Raw genomic sequence first — 26,397 nt, 5'->3', positions numbered from 1 at the left:
TGATAAATGTGGTCAATAAAAATCTTTTCTAAATGTGAAATATGTGTAAGGGACGATTTTAAAAATTGAAATTCGGTTTTTCGTATGACAGATTTTGGACACGATGTCTAAGACAAATTGTTTGATATCTTATACCAGATTTAACAAATAATCGAAAATAAATCATATGACAATAAAGAACATAAAGGATTGTTAATGCAGTTCGGTACAACGCTACCTATGTCTGGGGGGCTTCCAACTAGGGTGGGAATAGTCCAGGCCGGCCTATAGCCTAGCCTACTTAAGGCCAAGTCATGTCATGCCTATTTAATAAAGAAGTCAGACTTAGGCTTTTTAAAAACTTATTTTATTAAATAGGTCAGACTTAGGCTATTAAAAGAGCCTATGAAATCTTATAGTTCGGCCTATATTTTGATATATATATATATATATATATATATATATATATATATATATATATATATATATATATATATATATATATATATATATATATATATATATATATATTATAGAACAAAGGCTAAATAGGCCGCCTTATATATGCATATATAGGTCGACCTATAAGACTTCTTAATTAATATGGATTAATTAAAATTTTTAATGAGATACAGACTTTTAAATAGGCTTTCAGGTCAGGTCATAAATTTAAAAAGGACAGGTCAGGCCAAAAAACTGAGCCTATGATAGGCCATAGGCCAAACTTAGGTCTTTTAAGATTACCGTAAGCTATACTCAGACCTTCTAAAGCCTAGCCTAGCCTATTTCCACCCCTACTTTCAACCCAAGAAAGGAAATACACTCTCAATAGTATTAGTAAAAAGTGTCTTAGATGAACAATCCTTGTTCGATGCTCCTCTTCCTACTACTAACTGTGTATTTCTATTCAGAGCTTCTCTATATAACAATTCCACATTCAATAGTCAGAAGGACAAATAGTCTTACTATGAACTCTCCCAATTTAAGGTCATTTTCCTAATACTGCCCGTGAAACTTTGTTCAGGCTCATATTGAATAAGAGACCCCTCTTACTTTTACTCAAACACTCTCCATGTGTTTGGCCAATTACAATATGATTGAAAAAATGCAACAACTAAACACTCACATAAATACTTTGTTATCAGGCTCATAGAATTAGTATCTAGGAATAAATTATTACAACCAAAACATCAAAGACAATCCTTAACCAAAACTTTCCTATAGAGTAGATATTTCTCTCAAGCTCAGAGTCTTCATAAAGGAGATGAACTCCTTTTGTAGAAAAAAAGGTCTAGTTCCTAAAGCGCATAAGGATGAATTCAGTTAGACTTCTAGAAAGCACGTGAGATTAATCTTCAGTAACGATGATTTTTAATCTTGATTGATTATCTTGAATAAATATGAATCTCTTGATTATTCTTGATGTATATGATTCAAATCACATCCTCCAAAAACTCACATAATCAATCAAATCTTTATTTGGAACATTGAGATACTTGATTGATACACATTAAGCATTTCACATGCAATATTGCTAAAATAAGATATTTTGTCAAATCAAAACTCAAGCTAGTATACTTAAATCTTGATATAACAGAAAAGTAAATAAATCTTAAAAGGACAAGATATACTTCAATTTACCTTGCTCACAATGTAACATACCGATTCAAATGTCTCACATAATGTTGGAACACTTGGCACGACATCTGTCCACATAACAAAATTAGAAAATCTTGAATAAATTAAATAAAATCTTTACTTAATATAAACCATAATTCCAACTTAGAATAAATCTCTTGCAAACATTGAACTATATTTTAAACCATCTTTTATAGAGATTAAAGATTTCTTATTAAGTGCAAATTCAAATTAAATCTCTTCATAGAATGAATCTTCAATCATTATCTTTTCATATTCAATATCAACCGAATCTTGAATAAACTAATCTGGAATAAATATTCATTCAAGGCAATATTCAAATAAATCATTTTTTTAATGCAAATTCAATCAAACCAAATCTTCTTATTTAAACCAAATTCAAATCTTTTAATTAAACCATATCCAATTAAATCTCTATAAGTTATAAAAATTCTTTTCCAAACAAATTTGGATTTACAAGCTTATTTAAAAAACAATCTTCTTAGTAACAAACACAATCATACTCAAATTTAATCATGAAATCCATCTAACAGACTAATGCCTGATGTTGCACCTCATGCTAGAACATCTTGTTCCACATGATGTCTCTTCACAATTTACATCTTTTATTGCCCATGTTGTTTTACCTAATGCATGCAATAAAAAAGAACAACAAAAACGTACATCAAATCAAATTGCAGAGATGTTAAACCTCCTGATATCTAACATTTTTTTGATAGTTACTGTCACCCAAGATTTCTATTGGAATTGATAAATTAATAGGTCTAATTATTCTAATTCGAGAAGAAATATGTCTCCATAAGAGAGAGACTAAAATTCTTGGCTTAATTACAGTTTTGGTCCCCCTATTTTTTCGAATTCACGAAATTAGTCCTCCTATTTTAAATTTAAACAGTTTTGGCCCCCTATTTTAGATTTAAACAATTTTGGTCCCCCTTTCATACTTTTTTATTTGAAATTAACGATATTTTCACTTTTTAAATGACAAATTACTTGTGAAACATGACAAATCATCGCATATAAACTTATTATTGAATGTTGTAGATAAAAATATAAGTTAAAAATTAAAAAATCCCATCGATTTTCTTTGAAAAAATATGAGAGGGGGACTAAAACTGTTTAAATATAAAATTGGGGGACTAAAATTGTTTGAATTTGAAATAAGGGGACTAAATTCGTGAATCAAACAAAATAGGGGGACCAAAACTGTAATTTAGCCAAAATTCTTTTATGAATAATATTCTTCATTCTTGTTTACATGTAAAATATAATTTATTAGAGCACTCCTATTGATTATAATTAAAAAAGTTGTTGAATAAAGTGAAAGTTAATTATATGAGTATACTAGTGAAAAAATAAAATAAATGTTGTAAAATAATAATTATTTTGTGACAGAAAAAACAATATAAATGAGACACTTTTTATAAGACAAATATAATAATTAAAATAAAAGTCAAATATAAATTTAGAGAAATGCAAACGAGTGTCTAAGAATACTCTTTAAAATAAATGCTAGCAACACTCTCTTTTTAACACTCTCTTTACCACTAATTTTTTTATTGGTTGAAACATATGTGGGTCCTACCACTTTATGTGGGATTCATTTTCAAAGTGAGAGACCCACATGTATTTCATCCAATAAGAGAGTGAATGTTGGAGAGAGTGTTAAAAAGAAAGTGCTTATAGTACTCATCACTCTTTAAAATAGTAACAAACCCGTGCATACACACGAGTTCTTGTTTGGAACCCGCATTTGATTCTATAATATATTTCTTTTAAATAGAAGGTTAAAAAAGAAAATACATATTTAGATCAATAATAAATTTTTTCCATACAAATAATATTTTTGTTTGGATATTGTTTGCAAAAATATCTGAATCAATAGTAAATTTTCAATATATAAAAATATTGACTTAATTGTAATTTTGGTCCCTCTATTTTGTCATTTTTTTTTTTTATAATTTTGGTCCTCAATTTTTAAAACCACGATTTTGGTTGCCTTTTGAGGTTTCTGTTGAAGAAGGGAGAAAAATAGAGATTAATTTTGCATAAAAAAAAACAAAATAGGAGGATGAAAATTGCAAAAAAAACTTAAAAATGAGACTAAAATAGTGGTTTTTAAAATAGAAAGATCAAAATCAAGAAAAAGACAAAATATGGGGACTAAAGTTGCAATTAAGCGAAAAATATTTAGATTAATAATAAATTTTTTCCCGTATATCATTTTTGAATAAAAAATATTTGGATCATAAATACCATTTTTCATATATAAAAATATTTAGATCAATAACAATTTTTTTCTCGTATCCAAATGTTTTTTTTTGGTTTCATGGATCAATAAAAAATTTAAAATTTAAAATATTTAGATCAACTAATATTTAAAATATATATGTGGATTAATAGTATTTTTTCCCGTACATTAAATTTCTTTAATATGTAATATATAAAATATTTCATATATATAATATATTTTATAAAAAATTGAATTAATAGTATTCTTTCCCATATATATATATATATATATATATATATATATATATATATATATATATATATATATATATATATATATATTTATATATATATATATATATATTTATATCAACATTAAAATTTTTTTGTTTATAAAAATATCAACATTAAATTTCTTCCATTTATAAAAATATTTTTATTAATATTCGAATCAAATTAATAAATAATTAATAATATTTTTTCTATATTACATACTTATTATTCTTTCAATCTTCAATTATTTCTCATTTTCATACCACAATTATTATATTTTTTAACTCGTGTCAAAAATTCAAATCGATTTATAATAGAAAAGATATAATTCGTTATAATTAATTATTAATTAATTATTCTTTAAAATATTTAGGATGAAGACCAATTTCCACATCTTGCAAAATCAGTGAACTGAACTGGAGAAGAAAAAACACACAGTGTAGCATTGCCGCGAGTTGTTCTTTTACTTCGTAACTACAAATCCCTAACCCTAACGGCTAGATCAATCCCCAATTCTCTCTTCTCTCGTTCAATTCCTCAAACTAAAGCTGCAATGGCCAATGAATCTGAACCCAAAGTGTGTTTTTTTCTTTAACTACTTTCAGTTTTCACTGTCAATTTTTTGATTTCTCTCTTACTTGTAATAATTAATCTAAATCGATTTCCCATTATCTTGTAGGTTTGTGATAATGCCATTCCACCACAAAAAATTGGTAATTTCCCCTCTCTTTTATTTGCTTTTGGCAATTTGGTTATAGGTGTTTGAGAAGGGTTTAATCTATGTACTATTTTTGTTTAATTTGAAAATAAACTTAATTTTGTATAGAAATCAAGAGGGAGTTTGAGGATGTAGATCAGAATGAAGTGATTGCGAAGAAGCAGAAAATAGACGAGGTGGTTGTAAAACAAGAGGTTAAGGAGGAAAATAATTCAGATTATTCTGAACATGACAAGGTTTTTTTAACATGCGTTAGTTCAGATTATTCTCAATTTATGCTTTTATAATTTATAAAAGATTCGGTGTCATACCAATATATGGATACTGATTTTGGTTATGATATTTTTTTTTGCATTGTGTTCAGAAACTTGAAGCTAAAAATGAATCTGATACTGGCTGCGGATCTTTGAAATCATCGGATGATGGTGTCTCAGATCATGACTCTCATGGAATCTCTGACGAGGATAATGTAAATACTCTGTTAGTAGTTGATTCTTGTTCTATAATATGTGTGTTAAGAATAAGAAACATTGGTTAATGCTTGGAAAATCAATGGTTTTTCTGTTCATGTATAGTTCAGTTAGAAGAATATAGTAGGGTACTCTAGGCTACTTGAAACAATCTGACTTCATCAAGACAAATCCAGTTGTGGGTCGGGCATTTCAGAGGGGTTTAATATGATGATAGACAGTGTGTTTTGATGTGTTGATTTGCTACATATAAACAGAACATTACAAACTGATCTATTTTATACTGAGGGTTGGCATTTGGCGAAGTTAGTGTTTTGTTTTTGTTATATGCTATAAGGGTGATGACTTTTGAACTAAGGGATGTAATGTCAACAGAATCTATAAGGAAAGTTTTAGTGCTTAGAATTTTGTCATTTGTTCTTATCTTTTATTTGCTTTTCAATCTTACTTTTTCTTTTGAAGTTCAATGGTGCATTTGATGCTGAAAAATATGATTTAAAAACTGTTAAAAATGGATACATCTAGTGATACTTATAGCTTTAATGATGTTGAAAAGTTCCACATTGTTAAAAAAGTTAGTATCTTGAACAACGAGGAAGTGCTTATTTTTACTATCTTGGCTCCTTTCTTTTAATTGCAGCCTGAAGATTTGGAGAGTCCTGAGTACAATGAGGAAGAAATAGAGGGAAAAGTCTCCAAAACACCTCAGGAAAAGGTACACATTTTATAATACAATTTCCCTTTTTTATGCTTATATAGGAATTAAAGACATGAAAGAAGTTAAGGATGCATGAAATGTTTGATGATGCCTCCATTGAAACAAAAGTTGTAATTGACCAATTTTTTTCTTCCTGCAATGTAAATCACCAAATTAGTTATGTGATGTTATTTCCTGCAATATTTGCAGCACGAAACTCCAGTCAGTCTAAATGAAAAGTATGCTGCACCGAAGACAGTAATTGTTAGAAACTTGTCATATAGTGTGGAGCGGGCTGATATGTATGTATTATTTTTCACGCAATTTCCTGCCGATTATTTTCTGGACTATTTTTCTAAATTCAAAATTATTCAGGGAAGATATTTTCAAAGATTGTGGTGAAATTGTTGATGTTCGATTCAACACAGATCGTGAAGGGAGGTTTAAAGGCTATGGATATGTCGAGTTTGGAACTGCAGAAGCAGCAGAAAAAGTAAGTTTGTGCCCATTTGTTGTCTCTGCAAATCATTTTACAGCAAAATAACTCAAAGATATTTCTACCTTTGGAAGCAACAATGCTATATACTTTTCAGAAATACGTAGGGTAAAATTTGATCATTTTGAGTTTATTGTAATATTTTTCTCATTCCTAGGATTCTAATGGAATTTATTGATATTATTATAATTATTGTAAATATGGTAATTATCTAATTAAGTAGTCTGGGCAATTTTGATTCCTTGTGCCTATGACTAATTTTATAATTACAATTGATTGACTGTGCAATGTAAAAGGGGAAATTTCTGTCATGATCTTATTAAAACACATTGTTGCATATCTTGTAAATATTATTCTTGTTTGTATTATTACTAAGTAATGTAATGTTATGTATTTTTAATTTTGATTTAACTAATATGGCACCACCATAGATGACTCGTCGTATCAACAAATGTTGTCATATAACTTCATGTTATCTTTTTTTATTCTATCCTCTATATATGCATAATACAATAATCACCAAGTGTTCTCTTAGTAGGTGTTATTGGCTATATGCAACCCAACATCTTTGCATAACATTTATATGTCTGTGTATTCTCTTAGTAGGCGTCGTTGATATTGATATGTCTAGATTTTCTTTTATACTCCCATACATTGCTTGTTTTGATATAGCTCTTGCATCATCTATGTGTATGTTTATTGTAGCATTTCTCTATGTGAAGACATATTGAGTTGCTAATCTTTTTTTTCAATCATAGGCCCTGGATTTGAATAATTTAATGCTATTGAATCGCCGCATCAAAGTTGACATAGCTCTAGAAAAGGGTGAATATCCCCCACATAGAAGGTAATTCTTAATTGTGTTTAATTAAGCTTTGAGTAAAACATTGATTTTGTAATGATATAGTAGCTGTTTAAGAACTAAAAACACCTTTTAAGATCATGTTTTTAATTATTTTAATCGACACATTTAATTAATTGCCTTAAAGTTTTGGTACACGTTCTTTTAATTAAGAAACATGCTTTTCGTTAAATCAGTCTATTAGACCATTACAAATGTATGGTAAAACTCTTTACAATAGACCTGTGCAGTCCAATCCTTCCTTCGATATAATGCATTTGGTTTGAAAATAAAATGTCAATTTTCAACAGAAACAAACAAGCCCCAGATATGTTCCATGATTCGTTTTAATATCTTGTCATATGCTGCATCTTCCAATTTCCTTGTTAATAATTTTATCAACTTGAGCAGCTCATTCCATACGGGTGGAGATCTTCAGTCTCACACTGCTAAGGGTTTTGATGCATCTCTTGTAGAAAACCAGGTGATTTTTTCTCAATCATATTGATCTGTTGCATATATTCCTGTTCAAGATTGCATTAACATCTCCTTACTTCATATTTTCCTGGTTAATTAGTGTTTTTATCAGAAATGACCAGTATCCTTTCTTCATGCAATTTCAACTTGCTAATCAGTTGTTAGTTGCTCTCTGGAATTTTGCAGCCTAAAAGCCCAGCTCCAAATGAAACAAATGGTGCATCGAAGACCATATATGTCAGAAACTTGTCATACAGTGTGGAGCGAGCTGATATGTATGTGTTTTTTTTTTTTAAAAATCTTTTTGTGCTGGTGCTAATGGATTATTTTGTGTTTCATTATTTTCATTTTAAAACTGTTCAGGGAAGAAGTTTTCAAAGATTGTGGAGAAATTGTCGATGTTCGTCTCCATACAGACCGCGACGGGAATTTTAAAGGCTATGGACATGTTCAGTTTGCAACAGCTGAAGCAGCTCAAAAGGTAAGACTTGTGACCATGCAATTGATTTTAGAACTGCCCAAAAGCAAATAGTGGCATATACTTTTCATGTATATATGAGTTAAACTTTTAGCCGTTTGATTTTATTCCGATAACTTTTTTCCTTCCTAAAATTTTCGATGGAATTTATTAATTTCATTTGGTTGCTTTTCCGATCTTAAGTCCACAACACCGTATTTTTGAAATATTGTCCACTTTGGGTCTTGTGTAAAGCTATCACGGTTTTGTCCTTAGACAAAGTCCCCATGGATATGATATCTTTCATATTACTTGACGCTAATCATTTAAATTATCTCAGATTTAAATAATTTCGTAGCATCAGTTTCTGATCTTAGAGTATCTCCTAAGACTAGTTTCCCTATTACTCAGGCGTCATTATGATTTATTGATTTCTCTATTTATTTTGGATTAGGAATCTTGTATCCCTATAACAATGGGGATTTGTGTTTAGTTTTTTTGTCTCAAGTCAGTGCAAAGTTACTATCAAGTTTATTATATCATATTATATGATAATTATACTTCTTTTTTCTATAGTCTCATAACTTAAATGTGGAGTATCAGAGCTTACCCATCCTTTGTGACCTATTTCACTTTTGTTCTGCAGCTGACTTCTGCTAACTCTAATAATCTTGTTAGCATATAAAATTGAAAATTTCCTCTCCTCCACTTTGTTCTTTTTCGTAGCTCCATAGGATTTTTCCTGCCACAGACTGTTGAAAATTTTCCGGTAACCTTTTCTGGTGAAACCACCACCGTGCTTTCCCATTTCTAAACTATTTACTGCCTAAGTTTCAGGTCTAAATACCCCCCAGGCACCCACACACTCCTTTTCCATTGAATATATTTTTGAAGTTTCAAAGATGTCTTAGTCACAATGGTGGTACCTCTGACCATGTCTCTAGCCCCCTGAATCAGCAATAAGCTTTTTGAACCATGTCAATCATTTTTCTAGCCTTGCTCTGTTGATTTGAGACACATGAACTCTTCTTATGGCTTCAACTGCCCATTTATGGTTTCATTTTCTCTCTTTTCTTGGGGGCCCATGGTTTGCTGGCCCTTAATTTTTTAGTATGTGTGTGCGCGTGCGTATTGCTATGTCTTTTGCATCATCTATTCTAAGCTTAAGCTTAAGAATCAATTTGCTTTTCTAATTGTAGGCTCTTGCGTTCAACAAGAAAGTGTTTTTTAACCGTCTCATGTTTGTCGGTTTAGCTATGGAAAGGGGTAAATATGCCCCCAATGGAAGGTAATTATTTATGTAGTCTTTTTTACTGAAAGTGTGTGTCTATAAGGGGTGGCAAAATGGATGGATTTGGATTTGAATTCTAATAGATGGATCAAAACAATCTATTAATCTATTTACATTCCACAAAAACTTCTTTAGAAAAATACAATCCATCTAATCCACCCATTAAGATCTCTTAAATGTTGGATATTAGTCCATCTATAAAATTAATTTAAATATTTTAATTAATTTTTTTAAAGTAATTTATTTTATTTTTTAAATTTCACAATTTTTTATTTTGAATATCTCAAATAATATTTTTTTCTACATTAAGTTTTTTAAAAAATTACTTAAAAAATATTTTATTTAAACTCTATCGCTCATAAAAACACCTGTACGATGAGATAGTTTTTTTTTATAATTATTATTGTCTTTTGATGAACACTAAAACTGCTTTTTCTAAGTATTTGTATTTTATTTCGAAGCTTAGCTAATTGTTAGATCTTGTATACATATGTTTTGATTTTTAAGGAATTTTTCCAAGAATATTCAAAAGAGCCTTTACTATCTTCTACTGATTCATTTCAATATCTTCCCTTATGCCAACATCTTCTTATTTCTCTTTCCTTAATAATTTATGCAGCAGCTCCTGGAGCAGCTTATTGCATAAGGATGAAAGATTACAGTCTCAAACTGTACCTGTGAAGTGTTCTACTACATCTCTTGTGGAAGGCAAGGTAATTTTTTCTCTGTAATATTAGTTTGTTGCACCAGTTTCTGAACAAGATTGGGCGAATCTCTCTCTTTTGTATTTTTTATCTATAATATCTATATTTTCTACTTGCCAATGCTGCTGTGCTGACGAGTTCACTTCTTTATTGGATTATAGTTGAATTGTACAAAGGAGGTTAAGGATGTAGAGATGTTTGATGCTGCCTCTGTTGAGAATAAAGTTGTAAGTGACCAATAACCTCTCTTACTGCATCGTAAAATATCAAATCAGTTATATAATTTTTTATTTCTTGAATTTTGCAGCCAGAAACCCCAGCTACACAAAAAGAGGAAAATGCTGCATCAAAAACAGTATGTGTTAGAAACGTGTCATTCGATGTGGAACGAGCTGAAATGTATGTATTCATTTTCTTTCTGCTTCTTGTTGATTATTATCGGTTTTTATTTGTCTAATTTGAAATGTTTTTAGTGAAAATATTTTCAAAGATTGTGGAGATGTTGTTGATGTCCGTCTCCATGTGGATGTTGAGTTTGCAACCGCAGAAGAAGCAGAAAAGGCAAGCCCTTGACCTTGTGTAGTCTGAACAAATCATTTTAGGACTGCTAATAGCATTCTGCGGTTAGTTGTACCTTTCTGTTGAAACGTGCCTTACGATGTTGCATTTTTTAGTTTGAATAAGTCAAGGCAGAATATCTTTTATTTTATTATTAGTGGATAATTTAGTTTCCTATCGGTTTTCCACTTAGTTAATAGTGGTTGCTAGAATCGTAAAACACTATTTCCCATTAAATTATTACTTTTCTTTGTATTTAAACATCAGTTTCTCATTAAATAAAAGTAAGCTTTGCAACAGTACCTTATGCGTGCTCCTTCTCTGCCATTTTCTTTTTCTTACTCAAAACAAAAACATACAATTGGTATCAGAGCTCCTCTTTTCTTGAGGGACTTGTCAAATGGATACAAATTCATGTTTTTCAAAAGTTGCTCCTCTTCTTGATGGGGACAACTATGATCCTTGGATTGTAAAAATGGAGTCTTACCTTGAGGTGTTAGACCTTTTGGAAGCCGTAGAAGAGGATATGAAGTTCTTCTGCTGCCGAATAGTCCTACTATGGCTCAAATAAAATATCTCACGGAGAAAAAAAAAGGAAGGCAAAGGCAAGACCATGTCTTTTTTTCTGGTGTTTCAGCAACAGTTTTCACTAGAATCATGACTGTAAAAACACCAAAAGTTTGACACCAAAAGCAAACTGAGACTTTTTGAAGGAAGAATATGTAGGGGATGAGAGAATTCGAAACATGTAAGTGTTGAGTTTGATGAGAGAATTTGAATTGCAAAGATTTGAAAGAGTTCAAGACAATAAAAAAGTTAGCTTACTCGATGTAGAATTTTTTTGGTTACAATACCAGAAAGACATGAGACATCTCTAGCCTCTATAGAGAACACAAAAGATCTTTGTAATATCAGTTTAACAAAAGTCATACATGCCTTGCAAGCCCAAGAGCAACAAGGCTTATGAGGCAAGATCGTATGGTTGAATGTGCTTTACAAGGCAAGAGTCTATCTGAAGCTACATTTTATGTCAAGCATGTTCGTGTTGATATTTTAATCATTTTTTTGTATGTTGACGATCTTTTAGTAGTAGGAAGCAACCTAGCACTAGTTGGAGAATTCAAGCAAGAAATGATAGATGTCTTTGAGATGACTGATCTTGATCTTATGACTCATTCTTTGGGTATGGAAATCACTCGAGAAGAATGAGATTTTAATTTGTCAGGAAAAAATATGTAAAAGAGATTTTAGAAAAATCCCAGCTTCATGAATGCAAAACAATGAACACTCCTATGAATCAAAAGGAGAAGTTCTTCTAGGAGGATGGGGCCGATAAAGTTGATGAAGCTCATTTTAAAAGCTTGATTGAGTGTCTAATGTATCTTATATCTACTAGGCCCGACATTTTATTCTCAGTGGGGGCCGATAAAGTTGATGAAGCTCATTTTAAAAGCTTGATTGAGTGTCTAATGTATCTTACATCTACAAGCCCGACATTTTATTCTCAGTGAATTTGTTGTCAAGATTCATGCACTGTGCGAGTGAATTGCACTTGAAGGAAGCAAAAAGAGTTGTAAGATACATTAAAGGAACTATCCATTATGGAAACTTATTTGACTAGTCAAACAGTTATTGGGCCGGTAGCTTGGATGATATGAAGAGTACTTTAGGGTATTGTTTTAACATAGGTTCAAGTGCTTTTTTAGGTGTTCAAAAAAGCAAGAAGTTGTAGTTCAGTCAACAGCAGAAGCTGCGTTTGTAGCTGCAACAACAAGGATAAAACAAACTTTTTGGTTAAGGAATATCTTAGCCGATTTGGACCTGAAAAAGCAAGAGCAAAGTACACAAATGTTGGTTGGTAATCAAATAGTTTTCGCTAGGTGTTCAAAGAAGTTGTAGTTCATTCAACAACAGAAGCTGGGTTTGTAGTTGCAACAACAGCAAAAGCTGAGTTTGTAGCTGCAAGAACAACGATAAAACAAGCTATTTGGTTAAGGAATATCTTAGCCGATGTGGGCCTGTAAAAGCAAGAGCAAAGTACACAAATTTTATTGATAATCAAATAGCTTTCTCTAGGTGTTCAAAGAAGTTGTAGTTCATTCAACAACAGAAGTTGGGTTTGTAGTTGCAACAACAGCAAAAGCTGAGTTTGTAGCTGCAAGAACAACGATAAAACAAGCTATTTGGTTAAGGAATATCTTAGTCGATGTGGGCCTGAAGCAAGAGCAGAGCACACAGATTTTTCTTGATAATCAAACAGTTATTTCAATCTCATTAAATCCAGAGCGTTTCATGGGAAGACCAAACACTTTAATGTGAAGTTATTTTACTCTAGTAGTGCAAGAAAATGACGATGTAAGTTTGGTTTATTGTAAAACAGAAGATCAAGCTGCCAATATGTTAACCAAGTCGTTTCCACTTAGTGGACTAGTTAGTTTCTTAGTTTCCTAGTTAGTTTCCTATCTATTTTCCACTTAGTTAGTAGTGGTTGTTAGAATTATGGAACACTATTTTCCATCAAGTTATTTTTTTCTTTGTATTTAAATATTAGTTTCTCATTAATAAAAGTAAGCTTTGCGGCAATATTTTCTGCATTCTCCTTTTGTCATTTTCCTTTTCTTATGCAAAACAAAAACCTACACTTTTGAAGCTATATTTTCTCACATAGTTCATGTTTAAATTTGAATATGTAAACTTGTAATGTCTTTCTCATTCCTAGTTTTTTCTTTAGAAAGCTACATATTCAAATTTATCTGAGGTTGGGGCTTTATTATTAGAGAATTTCTTAATGCATCATATATAGTGGAAAAAGACCCTATGAAAATTTAAAACTGACATTCAGATTTCGAAGATGCATCTCCGAACACACCTTAAAATTAAATCACATCGAATACATGCGTAAGTGAATCACACATTCATTCTGTAAAAAAAATAGTTCAGAAATATATTTCCGGAGTGCATGTAAGAAATCAACCCTTTATTTTCAAGCTTTTCAACGTTACTGCATATTAGTCAACATTAAAGATCATAGCATTAACAAGCATAATAATAAAAATCCTTGTTTATAATAAAATAACATGACAGAATAGCAAAAATAGATAATCCAAGCAAAATTCACAAACACCATATCCACCACTAATCCAATGAGAATCCATAAACACCAACACAGTAGGTTCAGGAAATGTATTTCTGGAGATATATTTTTGGAATAAGTTTAGTCATAAAAATGAGACTTGACTAAAAAATAAATGAATTGTGTATGATTGGGGTGCGTCCGGAGATGAATCTCCGAAATTTGGGGACATTTTTGTATTTTCACGTGGTAATACATGGGGTGTATTAAAAAATCCTTATTATTATTGATGTAGCTAAAGATATGATATCAGAACATGGTTATGTTCAAGTATTTCTATAATTGGAATCTAATGTTGGATTATCATCATGGATGTGGTAAAATATCATATGTTAAAGCAGTAATGCATAACCATGCAAAGGAAAAAGGGATGTATGCATATGAATGCAAATGAAAAAGGGGATGTTCCCAGTTCTGTAAAAAAATGTATCATACCTCAAATAATAAAGATCCATAATGTATGATTTCCATGGTCTTAAAATATTTTGAGGCTTGTGATGTCAATAGAACTGAATGACAATATTATTTATTAGTACACATTTGTTGGCATTTAAACCAACAGATTTGCACACATTTAATTGCCATTTAGACTTGCAAATTCTACATTATTGTATATTACTCCATTATGTATTTATACACAATAGAAGAAGATACAGTTTTCCATCCTCAATTCTGAATTTAATATGGTATCAGTTTAGGTTTTGATCCAACCCAAATTTTCTTGTTCTGGATCTCTTGTTCCCTGTGTTTCCAAGTCTCCTGTTCTTAGTCCCTCATTTCAGATGTACCATTGCCCCGTCCCGATCATTTTATGACCGCTGATCCGACATTCAGCCAAAACTATCCTCCTTACATTGTAGTACTCGCATTCGTAAACCACCAAGAAGTATGGTTTTTCTGATCCTTTATCTTTGACAACTTTAACATCTTTTCCTATTCCTTCTTCATATGAACAGGCTATGGAGCATTAATGTTGGCAGAATGCTTAGAAGCTAAACTTTTGACACTCGAGGAAAATCAAACACGGGACATTGTGTAATGTCCTTAGTCTATTAAGCCTCTCGGTAGTAAATTTGTGTTCAATATAAAGCTCCGTTCAAATGGATCAATAGATCGCTACAAAGATAGATAGGTTGTTCTTGGTAATAAGCAAGAATTTGGTTTAGAATATGAGACAGTTACATCCATGGCCAAAATGACTACTATGAGAACTATTCCTGCCATTGTTGCATCTGAATCATGGCAATTTCACCACCTAGATGTTAAAAATGCCTTCCTCCATGGTTACCTCAAAGAAGAAGTTTACTTCAAACTGCCTACTGATATGCCTTGTTACCTAATACTGTTTGCAAACTAAAGCATTCTTTTTATAGATCAGAACAGGTACCAAGAGTGTGGTTTGAAAAGCTTAGAACAACACTAATTGATGCTTTTATTCTTACCAACATCAATTTAAGGGGGATGTCAATAAAATTGAATGGAAAAATATTATTTATTAGTGCAGATTTGTTGGCATTTAAACCAAAAGATTTGCACACATTTGATTGCATCTAAACCTGCAAATATTATTTATTAGTGCAGATTTGTTGGCATTTAAGCCAAGAGATTTGCACACATTTAATTGCATTTAAACCTGCAGAACAAGATACAATTATCCATCCTCTATTTTGAGTTTAACATGTGATTTGTAAATCTATCATTTGGTCGTACATGGAATGATCAAATTGTTAACATATGAGTTCATGCTTAATGTTTTAAGTCATGCTATGGTAAGTTGTGTTAACTGTTTCTTATATGCAAATTGTATATGGCTTCTTACCCTACAGTGTGGTCATGTATCCTAAAGCTCACCTCTTTATATGTGCATAATACAATAACAACCAAGCCTTTCTTCATTTGGCGCCTATTGCTACATGCATCATTCAACCCTATGATTTTCCATAGTAATTAATTTTAATATGATGGAGGGTTGACATTTGGTATGTTTAGAGGTTATCTGATATAGCTTCTATACTCTTGCATGCACATTGCTTATAATGTTGAATTCATTTTTTCATAGAAAGTCAAATTAAGCTAATAACCAATTTGCTTTTCTTATCACAGGCTCTTGAGTTGGATTACACAAGATTGACTAACCATCCCGTCAAAGTTGGTATGGCTCCAGCAGAGGGTGAATGTTTCCCCAATAAAAGGTAGTTGTTGTACACTTTTTGATGCATTTGGACAAATTTTGAAAAAAAAGCTTTTATAATTGTTGCGATATTGTAGTATTGTTTATATACTATCTCCTTTTTTATTTATTCTATTCCCAAATCTTAGGGATTGAGTAGGTTACGCTGCATATGTGCGTGTCTCCTTTCTTTTAAACAAGAAAAACACTATTATTCAATCTTAAGATTGTATCACAACCTGATTGTTCTAAGTGGCGGAGGTGTTTTAGAAAAAACACAAGTCCCACGTTGAAAAGAGATAAGGTCTGAAAAGAGATTATAAAGAGTGTCTCCTCCCACTTAGTAAGTCGGTTTTATAACGATGGTTGCCATGAAAATTAACCCTTTTTATCAGTTGGATATCAAGGATGCCTTCTTGCATGGTTATTTGGAAGACGGGATTTAGGTGGAGCGACCTCATGGGATATTTAGGATGTCTTCTTGCATTGTGACTTTGTTGCTCATGATAGTCTGATATGCAAATTGCACACGTCTTTATGGTATGAAACAATCAGCTCAAGTATGTCAGAAGAGTTTAGTAACACTTTGGGGTGTTCTGTTGTGAGTCTGATCACTTCGTTTTTCTTAAATTCTCGTCATCTAGTAAATATTCCTAGTAATTTATGTTGATGTCACTGTGATTACAATTGATGATTAAAAGGGTTTCAAGGCATTGAAACAAAACTTGTTTAAAACATTCAGGCTAAGAACTTGGGTCCTCTATGTTACTTTCTTTGGGTTGAGATAGCTCAATTGAAATCGCGTGTTGTTATTTCTTAGAGGGAGTATGCACTTAATATTTAAGAGGAGACATGTCATATAGATTATATACAAGTCAACACCCTATGAATCCTATTGTTAAGCTTATGATACTGATGGCTAGTATGAAAATTAAATCATCTTATTATGATCAGTCCAAACATATCTTTTCTAGTCAATCTGTCTGTGAAGTAAGTCAGCTCCTTAACTCTCCTTGTTATAGTCATTGGAATTCAATTGTTTGATTTCTTAAGTATATGAAAAGGTCACTTTGTAAGGGGCTTGTTTTTCGTAATAGGGGTCACACTTGTATGTTAAGTATACAGATGCCAATTGGGCAAAAGATGTGAGTGCTAGGAGGTCTACTGATAGGAATGGATTGGACCCCACAAGTGATGATGGGGATGTGTTAGTTAATAGAGACATTGTTGGGCCTAAACAATGGAGGGTGTATGTGAGAAAGAATAAGAAAGTGAATTAATTGGGTAATTGGCCCAATTAATTAGTATTCTCCAAATAATTAGGAGTTGGCTCAATTAGTTAGATTTTGTTCCGCAAATAATTAGGAGTGGCTTAGTATGTTAGTTTTTATCATCCAAATAAATAGGAGTTAGTTCAGTTAGTATTCCCCATATAAATAGGAGTGTATGGGGCAGTAGTTAGGGGGATTATTATTTTCTGTTTTCTTCATTAGGGTTTAGGCAGTGAGAGAATTGTTTCTCTGACTGAGGAGCAGCAGCTCTGGAATTCTGTTCTGTTTTCATATTCAGTAATAAAATAACTTTCTCCATTATATTCTATCTTACCTCTGTTCTATCAATTGGTCCGACCTACCATTGTTGATGCCCAGAGCTCCTAAGATGGCTGACCGTGTTTCTGCAGTGGAAGGACGATTGGGGAGTGTTGAGGCTAGCATCGTTGCGTTACGAGAGTCCATTGGTGTTGAGATTCAACGTGCAATGGCCAATCACGACGTTGCCTTACGAGAGTTCATTGGTGGGGAGATTCAACGTGCAGTGGCTAATCGCGACGTCTCGCAGCCATGCGGTGTGACAGTTACCTTACCGCTGGATGAGTTTCGTTTATCTGCGAAGAAGGTGGAGTTGCCGGCATTTACCGGCGACGATCCGGTTGCATGGATCACTCGGGCAGAGACGTACTTTGAGGTACAACGAATTTCAGAGGATGTTCGTATTCAGTTAACGAAATTGAGCATGGAAGGCCCTACTATCCATTGGTTTAACCTATGGCATGATTCAACCGAGGAACTGTCATGGGAGAACCTCCGTGAGGCGTTGATGGCTCGATTTGGTGGTGGGCGTTTGGAGAATCCTTTTGAGGAGTTGAAGGAACTAAAACAATCAGCATCAGTAGAGGAATACATTGCTGAATTTGAATTGTATTCTTCACAGTGTGGTCGTTTGCCAGAGCAACAGTTTCTTGGTTATGTCATTGGTGGGTTACGTCATGATATTCGCTCTCGGGTGCGTACCTTCAAGCCTCGTAACCGTTACTTAGCAATGCAATTGGCTCGTGATGTTGAAAGTGAATTTGCAGTGGCTTCTGGTCAAGGTTCTGGATCACGTTACAAACCGGGGCATAGCTCTTGGACAAAATCTCAAAAACCTACTTGGGCTTCTCGCGAAGGGGAAGGGAATGGCTCTGCAATTCAGAACCAAACTAATAATTACTTGGGCAGAACGCGTACTGGTTCTGGTTCGGGATCTCAAACGGGGTCAACACGCCCTACCAATTCTACAGCCTCCTCCCGCCCAAATTTAGGTGACAATTCGCGCCGTCATTCTCGTGGTGTTCGCCATTTACCAAGTGCAGAAGTTAACGAGCGGCGTGCGAAAGGACTCTGTTTTCGTTGCAACGAACGATGGGATCCTCTCCATCAATGTGCAACAAAACAGTTACGATTGATTATCCTGGGGGATGATGAAGTTGTCAACGATGAAGGAGAGATTGTGGTGTTGGAGGCTGAATCGGAAGAAGAGCTCGCGCAAGAGGAATTAGAATGTAAAACCATGGGACTGTTTGGTGTATCCACTAATCCAAACCAGGTCCGGACGATGAAACTGGAGGGATGTTTACAAGGTGCATCTATTTTGGTTCTTATTGACAGTGGAGCCACACATAATTTCATATCCCCTAAGGTGGTTGAAGCCCTTGGATTGCCTATGGTGCTTTCTAATCTTTTGAGTGTTAAGTTAGGAGATGGTCATAGGGTCCTAACTAGGGGTAGATGCAATGGAATTCAGATGAATGTGGGAGCGGTGCAAATTTGTTTCGATGCTTATGTTCTGGAGTTAGGAGGTGTGGATTTGATTTTGGGAGTTGTGTGGCTGGAAACTTTAGGAAAGGTGACCATGGATTGGAAAGAAATGTCTATGGTGTTCAATCATAAGGGCAGTATGGTGAAATTAATTGGTCAGGCTGTAGATGATAAGATGGCTACTTTCCAAAGTATTATCACTCCTTCCCGAATGATAGCAGGCTGTGAATGGCCTACCTTGATGGAGGTGCTAGGGTCACAAGTGCCACGTGTCTCGGATCAACAGGCTGAGGAGTTGGAAGGATTGTTAGACCGTTTTGTTATTGTGTTTAAAGAAATCCAGGGTCTTCCTCCGCCTAGAAACACTAGTCATTCAATTGATCTTTTACAGGGTGCTGGTCCGGTAAGTGTGCGGCCTTACAGATATCCTCATTTACACAAAGATGAAATTGAAAGACAAATTCAGAGCCTATTGCAGCAAGGGGTGGTTAGAAACAGCACCAGCGCGTTCTCTAGTCCCGTCATTTTGGTCAAGAAGAAGGATCAATCTTGGCGTATGTGTGTAGATTACCGTGCACTCAACAAGGTAACAATTCAAGACAAGTACCCTATTCCTGTCGTAGATGAATTGTTAGATGAGTTACATGGTTGTAGTTATTTCTCGAAGCTCGATCTTAAATCCGGTTATCATCAAATTCGTATGAAGGAAGAGGATATTCATAAAACTGCCTTTCGGACTCATGAGGGTCACTATGAGTTTTTGGTAATGCCGTTTGGCCTCACCAATGCTCCTGCAACCTTTCAATCGGTGATGAACGCAATTTTCAAGCCCTTTCTAAGGAAGTTTGTTCTGGTTTTTTTTGATGATATCCTAGTATACAGTACTAGTTGGGCTGAACATTTGCAGCACTTGGAGGTGGTTCTTAATATTCTGAAGCAGCATCAATTTGTGGCAAACCGGAAGAAATGTACCTTCGGTCAGCACCAAGTGGAATATTTGGGCCATATCATTTCCAAAACAGGGGTTGCTGTTGATCCTGCCAAGGTTAGTAGTGTGTTACAATGGCCGATTCCTAAGAATGTCAAAGGAGTGCGAGGTTTTTTGGGGTTAACTGGTTATTACAGAAAGTTTATAGCTAATTATGGAAAAATTGCTAAACCCTTGACAGAATTGACAAAGAAGGATGGTTTTAAATGGCATGCGGCAGCTGCGGAAGCTTTTGAGAAATTGAAAGTAGCTGTTACGACTGCCCCGGTTTTAGCCCTACCTAATTTCAAGCTTCCATTTGAAATTGAATGTGATGCTTCAGGAAAAGGAGTTGGTGCAGTGTTGTTACAATCGAAGCATCCCATTGCATATTTTAGCAAAGCTTTTGAATCGTCTAGATTATCCAAATCTGCCTATGATAAGGAGTTGATGGCGTTAGTATTAGCTATTCAACATTGGAGACATTATTTGTTAGGAAGGAGATTTGTGATTTACTCTGATCAAAAGAGCTTAAAACACTTGCTGCAACAGCGTATTACCACCGCAAATCAGCAAGAATGGATGGCTAAGTTGTTGGGTTTTGACTTTGAGGTGGTGTACAAGGTGGGAGTGGAAAATAAAGTGGCTGATGCGTTATCTCGACAACACGAGGATGCTGAGTTGCAAGCTATTAAATCCTACCCTATTTGGCAGCAGAGCAGCCAACTGCAACAAGAAGTATCAAATGATCCTTTGCTTAAAAATATTGTGGAGGCTATTCAAAAGGATCATAATGCTAAACCTGGTTTTGCTTTAAAAGGTGGCATCTTATTCTACAAAAATAGGTTAGTTATACCTGCTAACTCGCCACTTATTGCGGATTTACTCAAAGATTTTCATTCGTCTCCGAGTGGGGGTCACTCTGGCTACCTACGCACTTATAGGAGAATGGCAGGAACTTTATATTGGCAAGGCATGATGCGGAGGGTGCAAGAATTTGTGAAAGCTTGTGATACTTGTCAACGACAAAAATATGCGGCAACGACTCCTAATGGATTACTACAACCTCTTCCTATTCCGGTTTTGGTATGGAGTGAAATATCTATGGATTTCATTACTTGTTTGCCAAAAAGTAATGGATTTGAAGCTATCTTGGTTGTTGTGGACCGTCTCTCCAAGTACAGCCATTTCATTCCTCTTAAACATCCATTTACTGCTCGCTCAATAGCTGCTATTTTTGTAAAGGAAGTGGTTAGATTACATGGAATTCCGGAGTCAATTCTTAGTGACCTTGACCCCTTGTTTGTGAGTATTTTTTGGAAAGAGTTGTTCAAGTTAGTAGGCACGGTGCTTAAAATGTCCTCGGCATACCACCCCCAAACAGATGGCCAAACAGAAGTGATTAATCGTTGTTTAGAGGCCTATCTACGTTGTTTTATTGCCGATCAACCTAAGACATGGGCACATTGGATCCCATGGGCAGAACTGTGGTACAATACCACATTCCATGTGTCTACAGGGTTCACCCCTTTCGAGGTGGTATATGGCAGAAAACCTCCAGTACTGGTGCATTTTTTGGAGGGCGAAACCAGAGTGGAAGCTGTAGCGCAAGAGTTAAGGGATAGAGATGAGGCGTTGCGTCAACTGAAAACTAATTTACTCAAAGCCCAGGAATACATGAAATACCAAGCTGACAAGAGACGCAAGGAAGTGCAATTTGAGGTTGGTGATTGGGTTTTCCTCAAACTACGTCCTCATCGACAGCAATCGGTGGTGCAAAGAATCCATCAAAAACTGGCCCCCAGATTTTTCGGACCTTATCAAATCATGAAGAAGATAGGGCAGGTTGCTTACAAGTTAAAGCTACCACCGACATCTAAAATACATCCTACCTTTCATGTGTCGCAATTGAAGAAAGCGGTGGGCAACTATACAGCTACTTCTCAGCTACCTATCAGTTTAGAGTCAGAAAAAGGGGACATTATTCCGGCTAAGGTTTTGTCATGGAGGGACAAGTTTGACAGTGGACAGCATAAGAGAGAATGGCCAATTCAATGGGAAGGGATGGATGTTGGAGATGCTACTTGGGAAGAGGAACTGTTGTTGAAGAGTCAATTCCCTGATTTGCGCCTTGAGGACAAGGCTAATGTTGCAGGTGGGGGTGATGATAGGAATGGATTGGACCCCACAAGTGATGATGGGGATGTGTTAGTTAATAGAGACATTGTTGGGCCTAAACAATGGAGGGTGTATGTGAGAAAGAATAAGAAAGTGAATTAATTGGGTAATTGGCCCAATCATGGTTGTTAGGATCTAGCTTTAACTCCCAAAAGCGTACGATCTTAGGAGTTGGGAAACATCCACCGCTCTTATTGGCAGAAAGATCGTGAATATGGAAGGAGCGATGAGAGCGTAGAGAAAGAGCGTGAAATCGTGGGATCTTAAGATCCCAACGATTCAGGATTTTTATTTTATTTTGACCTATTTTGGATTTTTGACTCGGCCCAAAAACTGACCCATTAGTAACCCTAATAGCAGCTTTTATATTTTTAGGGTTTGGGGACTTGGAATATAATAAATATACTCTTGAAAAGTACAAACCATTTATCGTGAAAGCTGCCCAGCCACCAAAATCATTAGAACTCTACTACCTCACCATGATGATTTGGTTTCTTCTCTTCTATCTATTTCCTCTATAAATTCAAATCAAGTCATTATGTTATTCTCATCTTTTCCATCCATACCCCAATACAAAACTGCAGATGAAGTAGTTTGGAATATGTTTTGAGTTGTTATGAATTTTATGTTTTGAAAAAGTTATGTTTTTTTAATTGAATATTTGTTATTATGATTAAGTTAATGAGAATTTTATGTTAAGGTTATTTTTCTCAATTATTTTTTATAATTTTGTCTATTTATTGGGATCTTACGATCCGAGTTACGATCCTACGATTTACGCTTTTTCCATATCCTAACGCTCTTTATTGAGATCCCGATTTTGACAACCATGGGCCCAATTAATTAGTATTCTCCAAATAATTAGGAGTTGGCTCAATTAGTTAGATTTTATTCCGCAAATAATTAGGAGTGACTTAGTATGTTAGTTTTTATCATCCAAATAAATAGGAGTTAGTTCAGTTAGTATTCCCCATATAAATAGGAGTGTATGGGGCAGTAGTTAGGGGGATTATTATTTTCTGTTTTCTTCATTAGGGTTTAGGCAGTGAGAGAATTGTTTCTCTGACTGAGGAGCAGCAGCTCTGGAATTCTGTTCTGTTTTCATATTCAGTAATAAAATAACTTTCTCCATTATATTCTATCTTACCTCTGTTCTATCATCTACTGTTTGTTGCTGCATAATCATGGGTTGAAATCTGATTATATGAAAGAGCAACAAATAAACTAGTATTGCTGGTTTAGTATAGAAGCTGAGTATCAGGCTAGCTGATGCCACATGCGGACATTTGTGGTTGAAACATTACTGCTAGAACTACAATTTTGTATGGTTGGTCCTATGGAACTCTATGTGATCACTAGTCAGCCTTGTTCCTCTCCTTTTATCCAAGTTTTCAGGGAAAGGACAATGCATATTGAAGTTGATGGTTTATTAATTAAAGAAAGAATACTCACCGAGCTCATTATAACACATTCAATTATGAGGGTAACTTACGTATGTGACAAGTTGGATGCATATGATGTATATTCTCCACCTTGAGGGGAGAATGTTGGGATATAGTACTATTTGTTTGGATACTATCCTTTTTAGTTGATTCTATTCACAAATAGTGATTGAGTAGGTTAAGCCTCATCATGTATATGCATTGTGTTCTCTCTCTTTTATACAAGAAATGTAATATTAGTCCATCTTAAGAACAATGTAGACAGCAGATAGTGGATTGTTAAAATTCTGCTATGCAATAATGCTGTAGTGCCACTATTTTTATTGAATAACTTTTCTTTTGGCGGTATTTCATTAACAATCTTTTTCATTTTTTCAATTAAAAAAACTTTTTTTTTTCTGGCACAAACAAACAAGTAGTTAATCTCTTCTGTTGATTCATTTGAATATCTTTTCTTATATCGATATATCTTTTCTGATTCCTTGATAATAATTTAAGCAGCGTGAGCATCCCATTCTCGAAGTGCGAAACTTTTCAGCCTCTAACTGTATTTGTGATTGGATTTGATACATCCCCTGCCGAAGAGAAGGTAGTAGTTTTCTTTTCATTCCATTATTTGGTTGCATCTGTTCCCGCAATAGATTGCCTTGATCTCGTGCATTGTATTGGTCTATAATTATTATCTTCTTTGGCCTTTCAGATAAAAGCCACCTTGAAGAATCATTTCAGTTCTTGTGGAGAGATTACAAGAATCTCATTACCGAGACATCATGATTCTTGTAACATTAAGGGGTATGGCTATTGTTCTAATGGAAGTTGTGATGCACTCTTGCATATATTGCATTCCAATCTCAAATTACAAATTTTGCAGTTATGCTCATTTGGACTTCAAGGATATTGATGGCTATAAGAAGGCACTACAGCTTGATCAAACTGCGATTGGCGATTTTTGGTTGTCGGTTGAAAAAGCAAAGCCAAAACAGAGACGCGATTATCAGGGTATAGGTGGTAGCAGAGACAGCTATCACGGCGGTGGTGGAAGGGATGGAGGAGACTATGGAGGTGGAGCGGGTTGGGGGAGAAGTCATGGTGCTGGGAGGCACTATTAGGGAGAAATACAAGTTTTGCTGAAGATGACTTGCAGAAGTTGCTGAAGTTTTTACTATCTTCCTAGTTTTTTGGGTCACTTCACTTTGTAATATTTATTTCTTCTATTTGTACAATAGTGTAATGTGGTTTACATTTTGTGGCTTATTATGGAGCCATAAGCAATTTTGTGTAGAGAAGAGTGCATAGACTGGCTATGTTACTCACAAACAATTTGTAACCTTATGTATGTGTATTTAATTTATTTTGAATCTAACTAGTGTTCTAAAACAAGTGTTATTTGAATAACCTTTTAGTTTAGATACTGGGAGTTAGATTTTTTGAATGTCTTATATATTATTCTCATTCTAACTTTTTTTACTTTTACATCATTCCTCTCTTCCTACATCTTCCTTGCTTTTTGTCCTAATAGTACTATTGATCATATTTATCATTTTCTTACTTTTATCTCTTCTCTATATCTCTCTCACTCCCTTCCATGAATCAGTTAATTATTTTTCATGAACTCAACTTCAACCAAAATTTAATCTATAAGAATTAATTAACACATTTAACCTCCAAACTCAATTTATCAAGTTTTATTTAGTAGTTATACAGTAAATAAAATTGATTTGAAGTAAACTGATTTTGCAAAATTGATTATGGTTAAAAGTGAGTTTGATATAAAGTTATTTAAAAGTTTTTGTAAAATTAGTGTAATTAATTTTATTTGAGAGTAATTAAACATGTCAGATAATTTTGTACATTTAAAATCAATTTTAAGTATTTCATATGTGAAATCAAACATACATTTTGACCCAAACATGATGAAAAATAAATAAAAAAAGGTGTATTTCGAAATGTATTTTTAAACACACCTACAAAGCTCTTTGAAGATACATTTTTGAATCAATCTATCTGTTTGTAATGGAGCTTTTGTGCATCCAGATATATATCTCTTAAAACATGGAGCATTTTAGAAATTTTGCATAAGGCATGAGAGAAAGAGTAAGGGTGCAATAAGAAATTGCCCCAATTTTCGGTCTCAGCGGCTCCAATTGAGTGAATTGAATCCAATAATATATAATTTTTTTAACAATCCCCACACGTGGTTAGTCTGATAGAATGAAGAGTGGAGACTTAATGTTGGTTGCATAACATTGATTTAAATTTCAATTTGAAACTTCACATTCACTTTGAGGATATTTTAGGGAAAACAGGTCCATTGCTTGACTTCATGTTGAGTTGGGAGTGATTCGAACAAAGGTGCTATAGAGGTCAAGATGAGACGAGAAATCTTTGGGCCGTGGGCAATTCGAGGGGGGTTTCCATAAAGGTTGGGACAAGGAGTTTTTAGATTTTGGGAAATCAAGAGGGATTTTTGTAGAGATCGAGACGAGACAAAGAGTCATTGAGCCGTGGAAGTCCAAAAAGGATTTTCATAGAGATCGAGATGAGATAGAGTCTTTGGCTAATGTGAGAAAACACAATA

At 34.0% G+C, this 26,397-nt stretch overlaps 1 protein-coding gene across 3 annotated transcripts; it reads left to right on the top strand.

Annotated features, from left to right (window-relative positions):
- The first annotated feature begins 4,531 nt into the window (after positions 1-4,531).
- Positions 4,532-25,226, top strand: LOC131595708 (nucleolin 2-like). 3 transcript variants are annotated; one of them, XM_058868148.1, is made up of 20 exons: positions 4,532-4,720; positions 4,823-4,856; positions 4,970-5,097; positions 5,226-5,330; positions 5,972-6,046; positions 6,239-6,330; positions 6,404-6,521; positions 7,283-7,371; positions 7,777-7,849; positions 8,029-8,117; positions 8,206-8,323; positions 9,499-9,587; positions 10,213-10,303; positions 10,456-10,521; positions 10,602-10,693; positions 10,768-10,855; positions 16,089-16,177; positions 24,318-24,408; positions 24,520-24,611; positions 24,691-25,226. In XM_058868148.1, exons 1-20 carry the CDS (start codon positions 4,697-4,699, stop codon positions 24,926-24,928), a joined length of 1,881 nt encoding a protein of 626 aa, XP_058724131.1. In that variant the 5' UTR covers positions 4,532-4,696; the 3' UTR covers positions 24,929-25,226. The 3 variants fall into 3 exon arrangements, with proteins under 3 accessions (XP_058724131.1, XP_058724130.1, XP_058724129.1); XM_058868147.1 differs by having other exon boundaries at positions 10,210-10,303; positions 24,321-24,408; XM_058868146.1 differs by having other exon boundaries at positions 10,210-10,303.
- Positions 25,227-26,397: the final 1,171 nt, after the last annotated feature.

The sequence above is a fragment of the Vicia villosa genome, linkage group LG4 (assembly GCF_029867415.1).
Source record: "Vicia villosa cultivar HV-30 ecotype Madison, WI linkage group LG4, Vvil1.0, whole genome shotgun sequence".
NCBI classification, from domain to species: Eukaryota; Viridiplantae; Streptophyta; class Magnoliopsida; order Fabales; family Fabaceae; genus Vicia; species Vicia villosa.
This window is presented reverse-complemented; position numbering and strand designations above follow the sequence as displayed.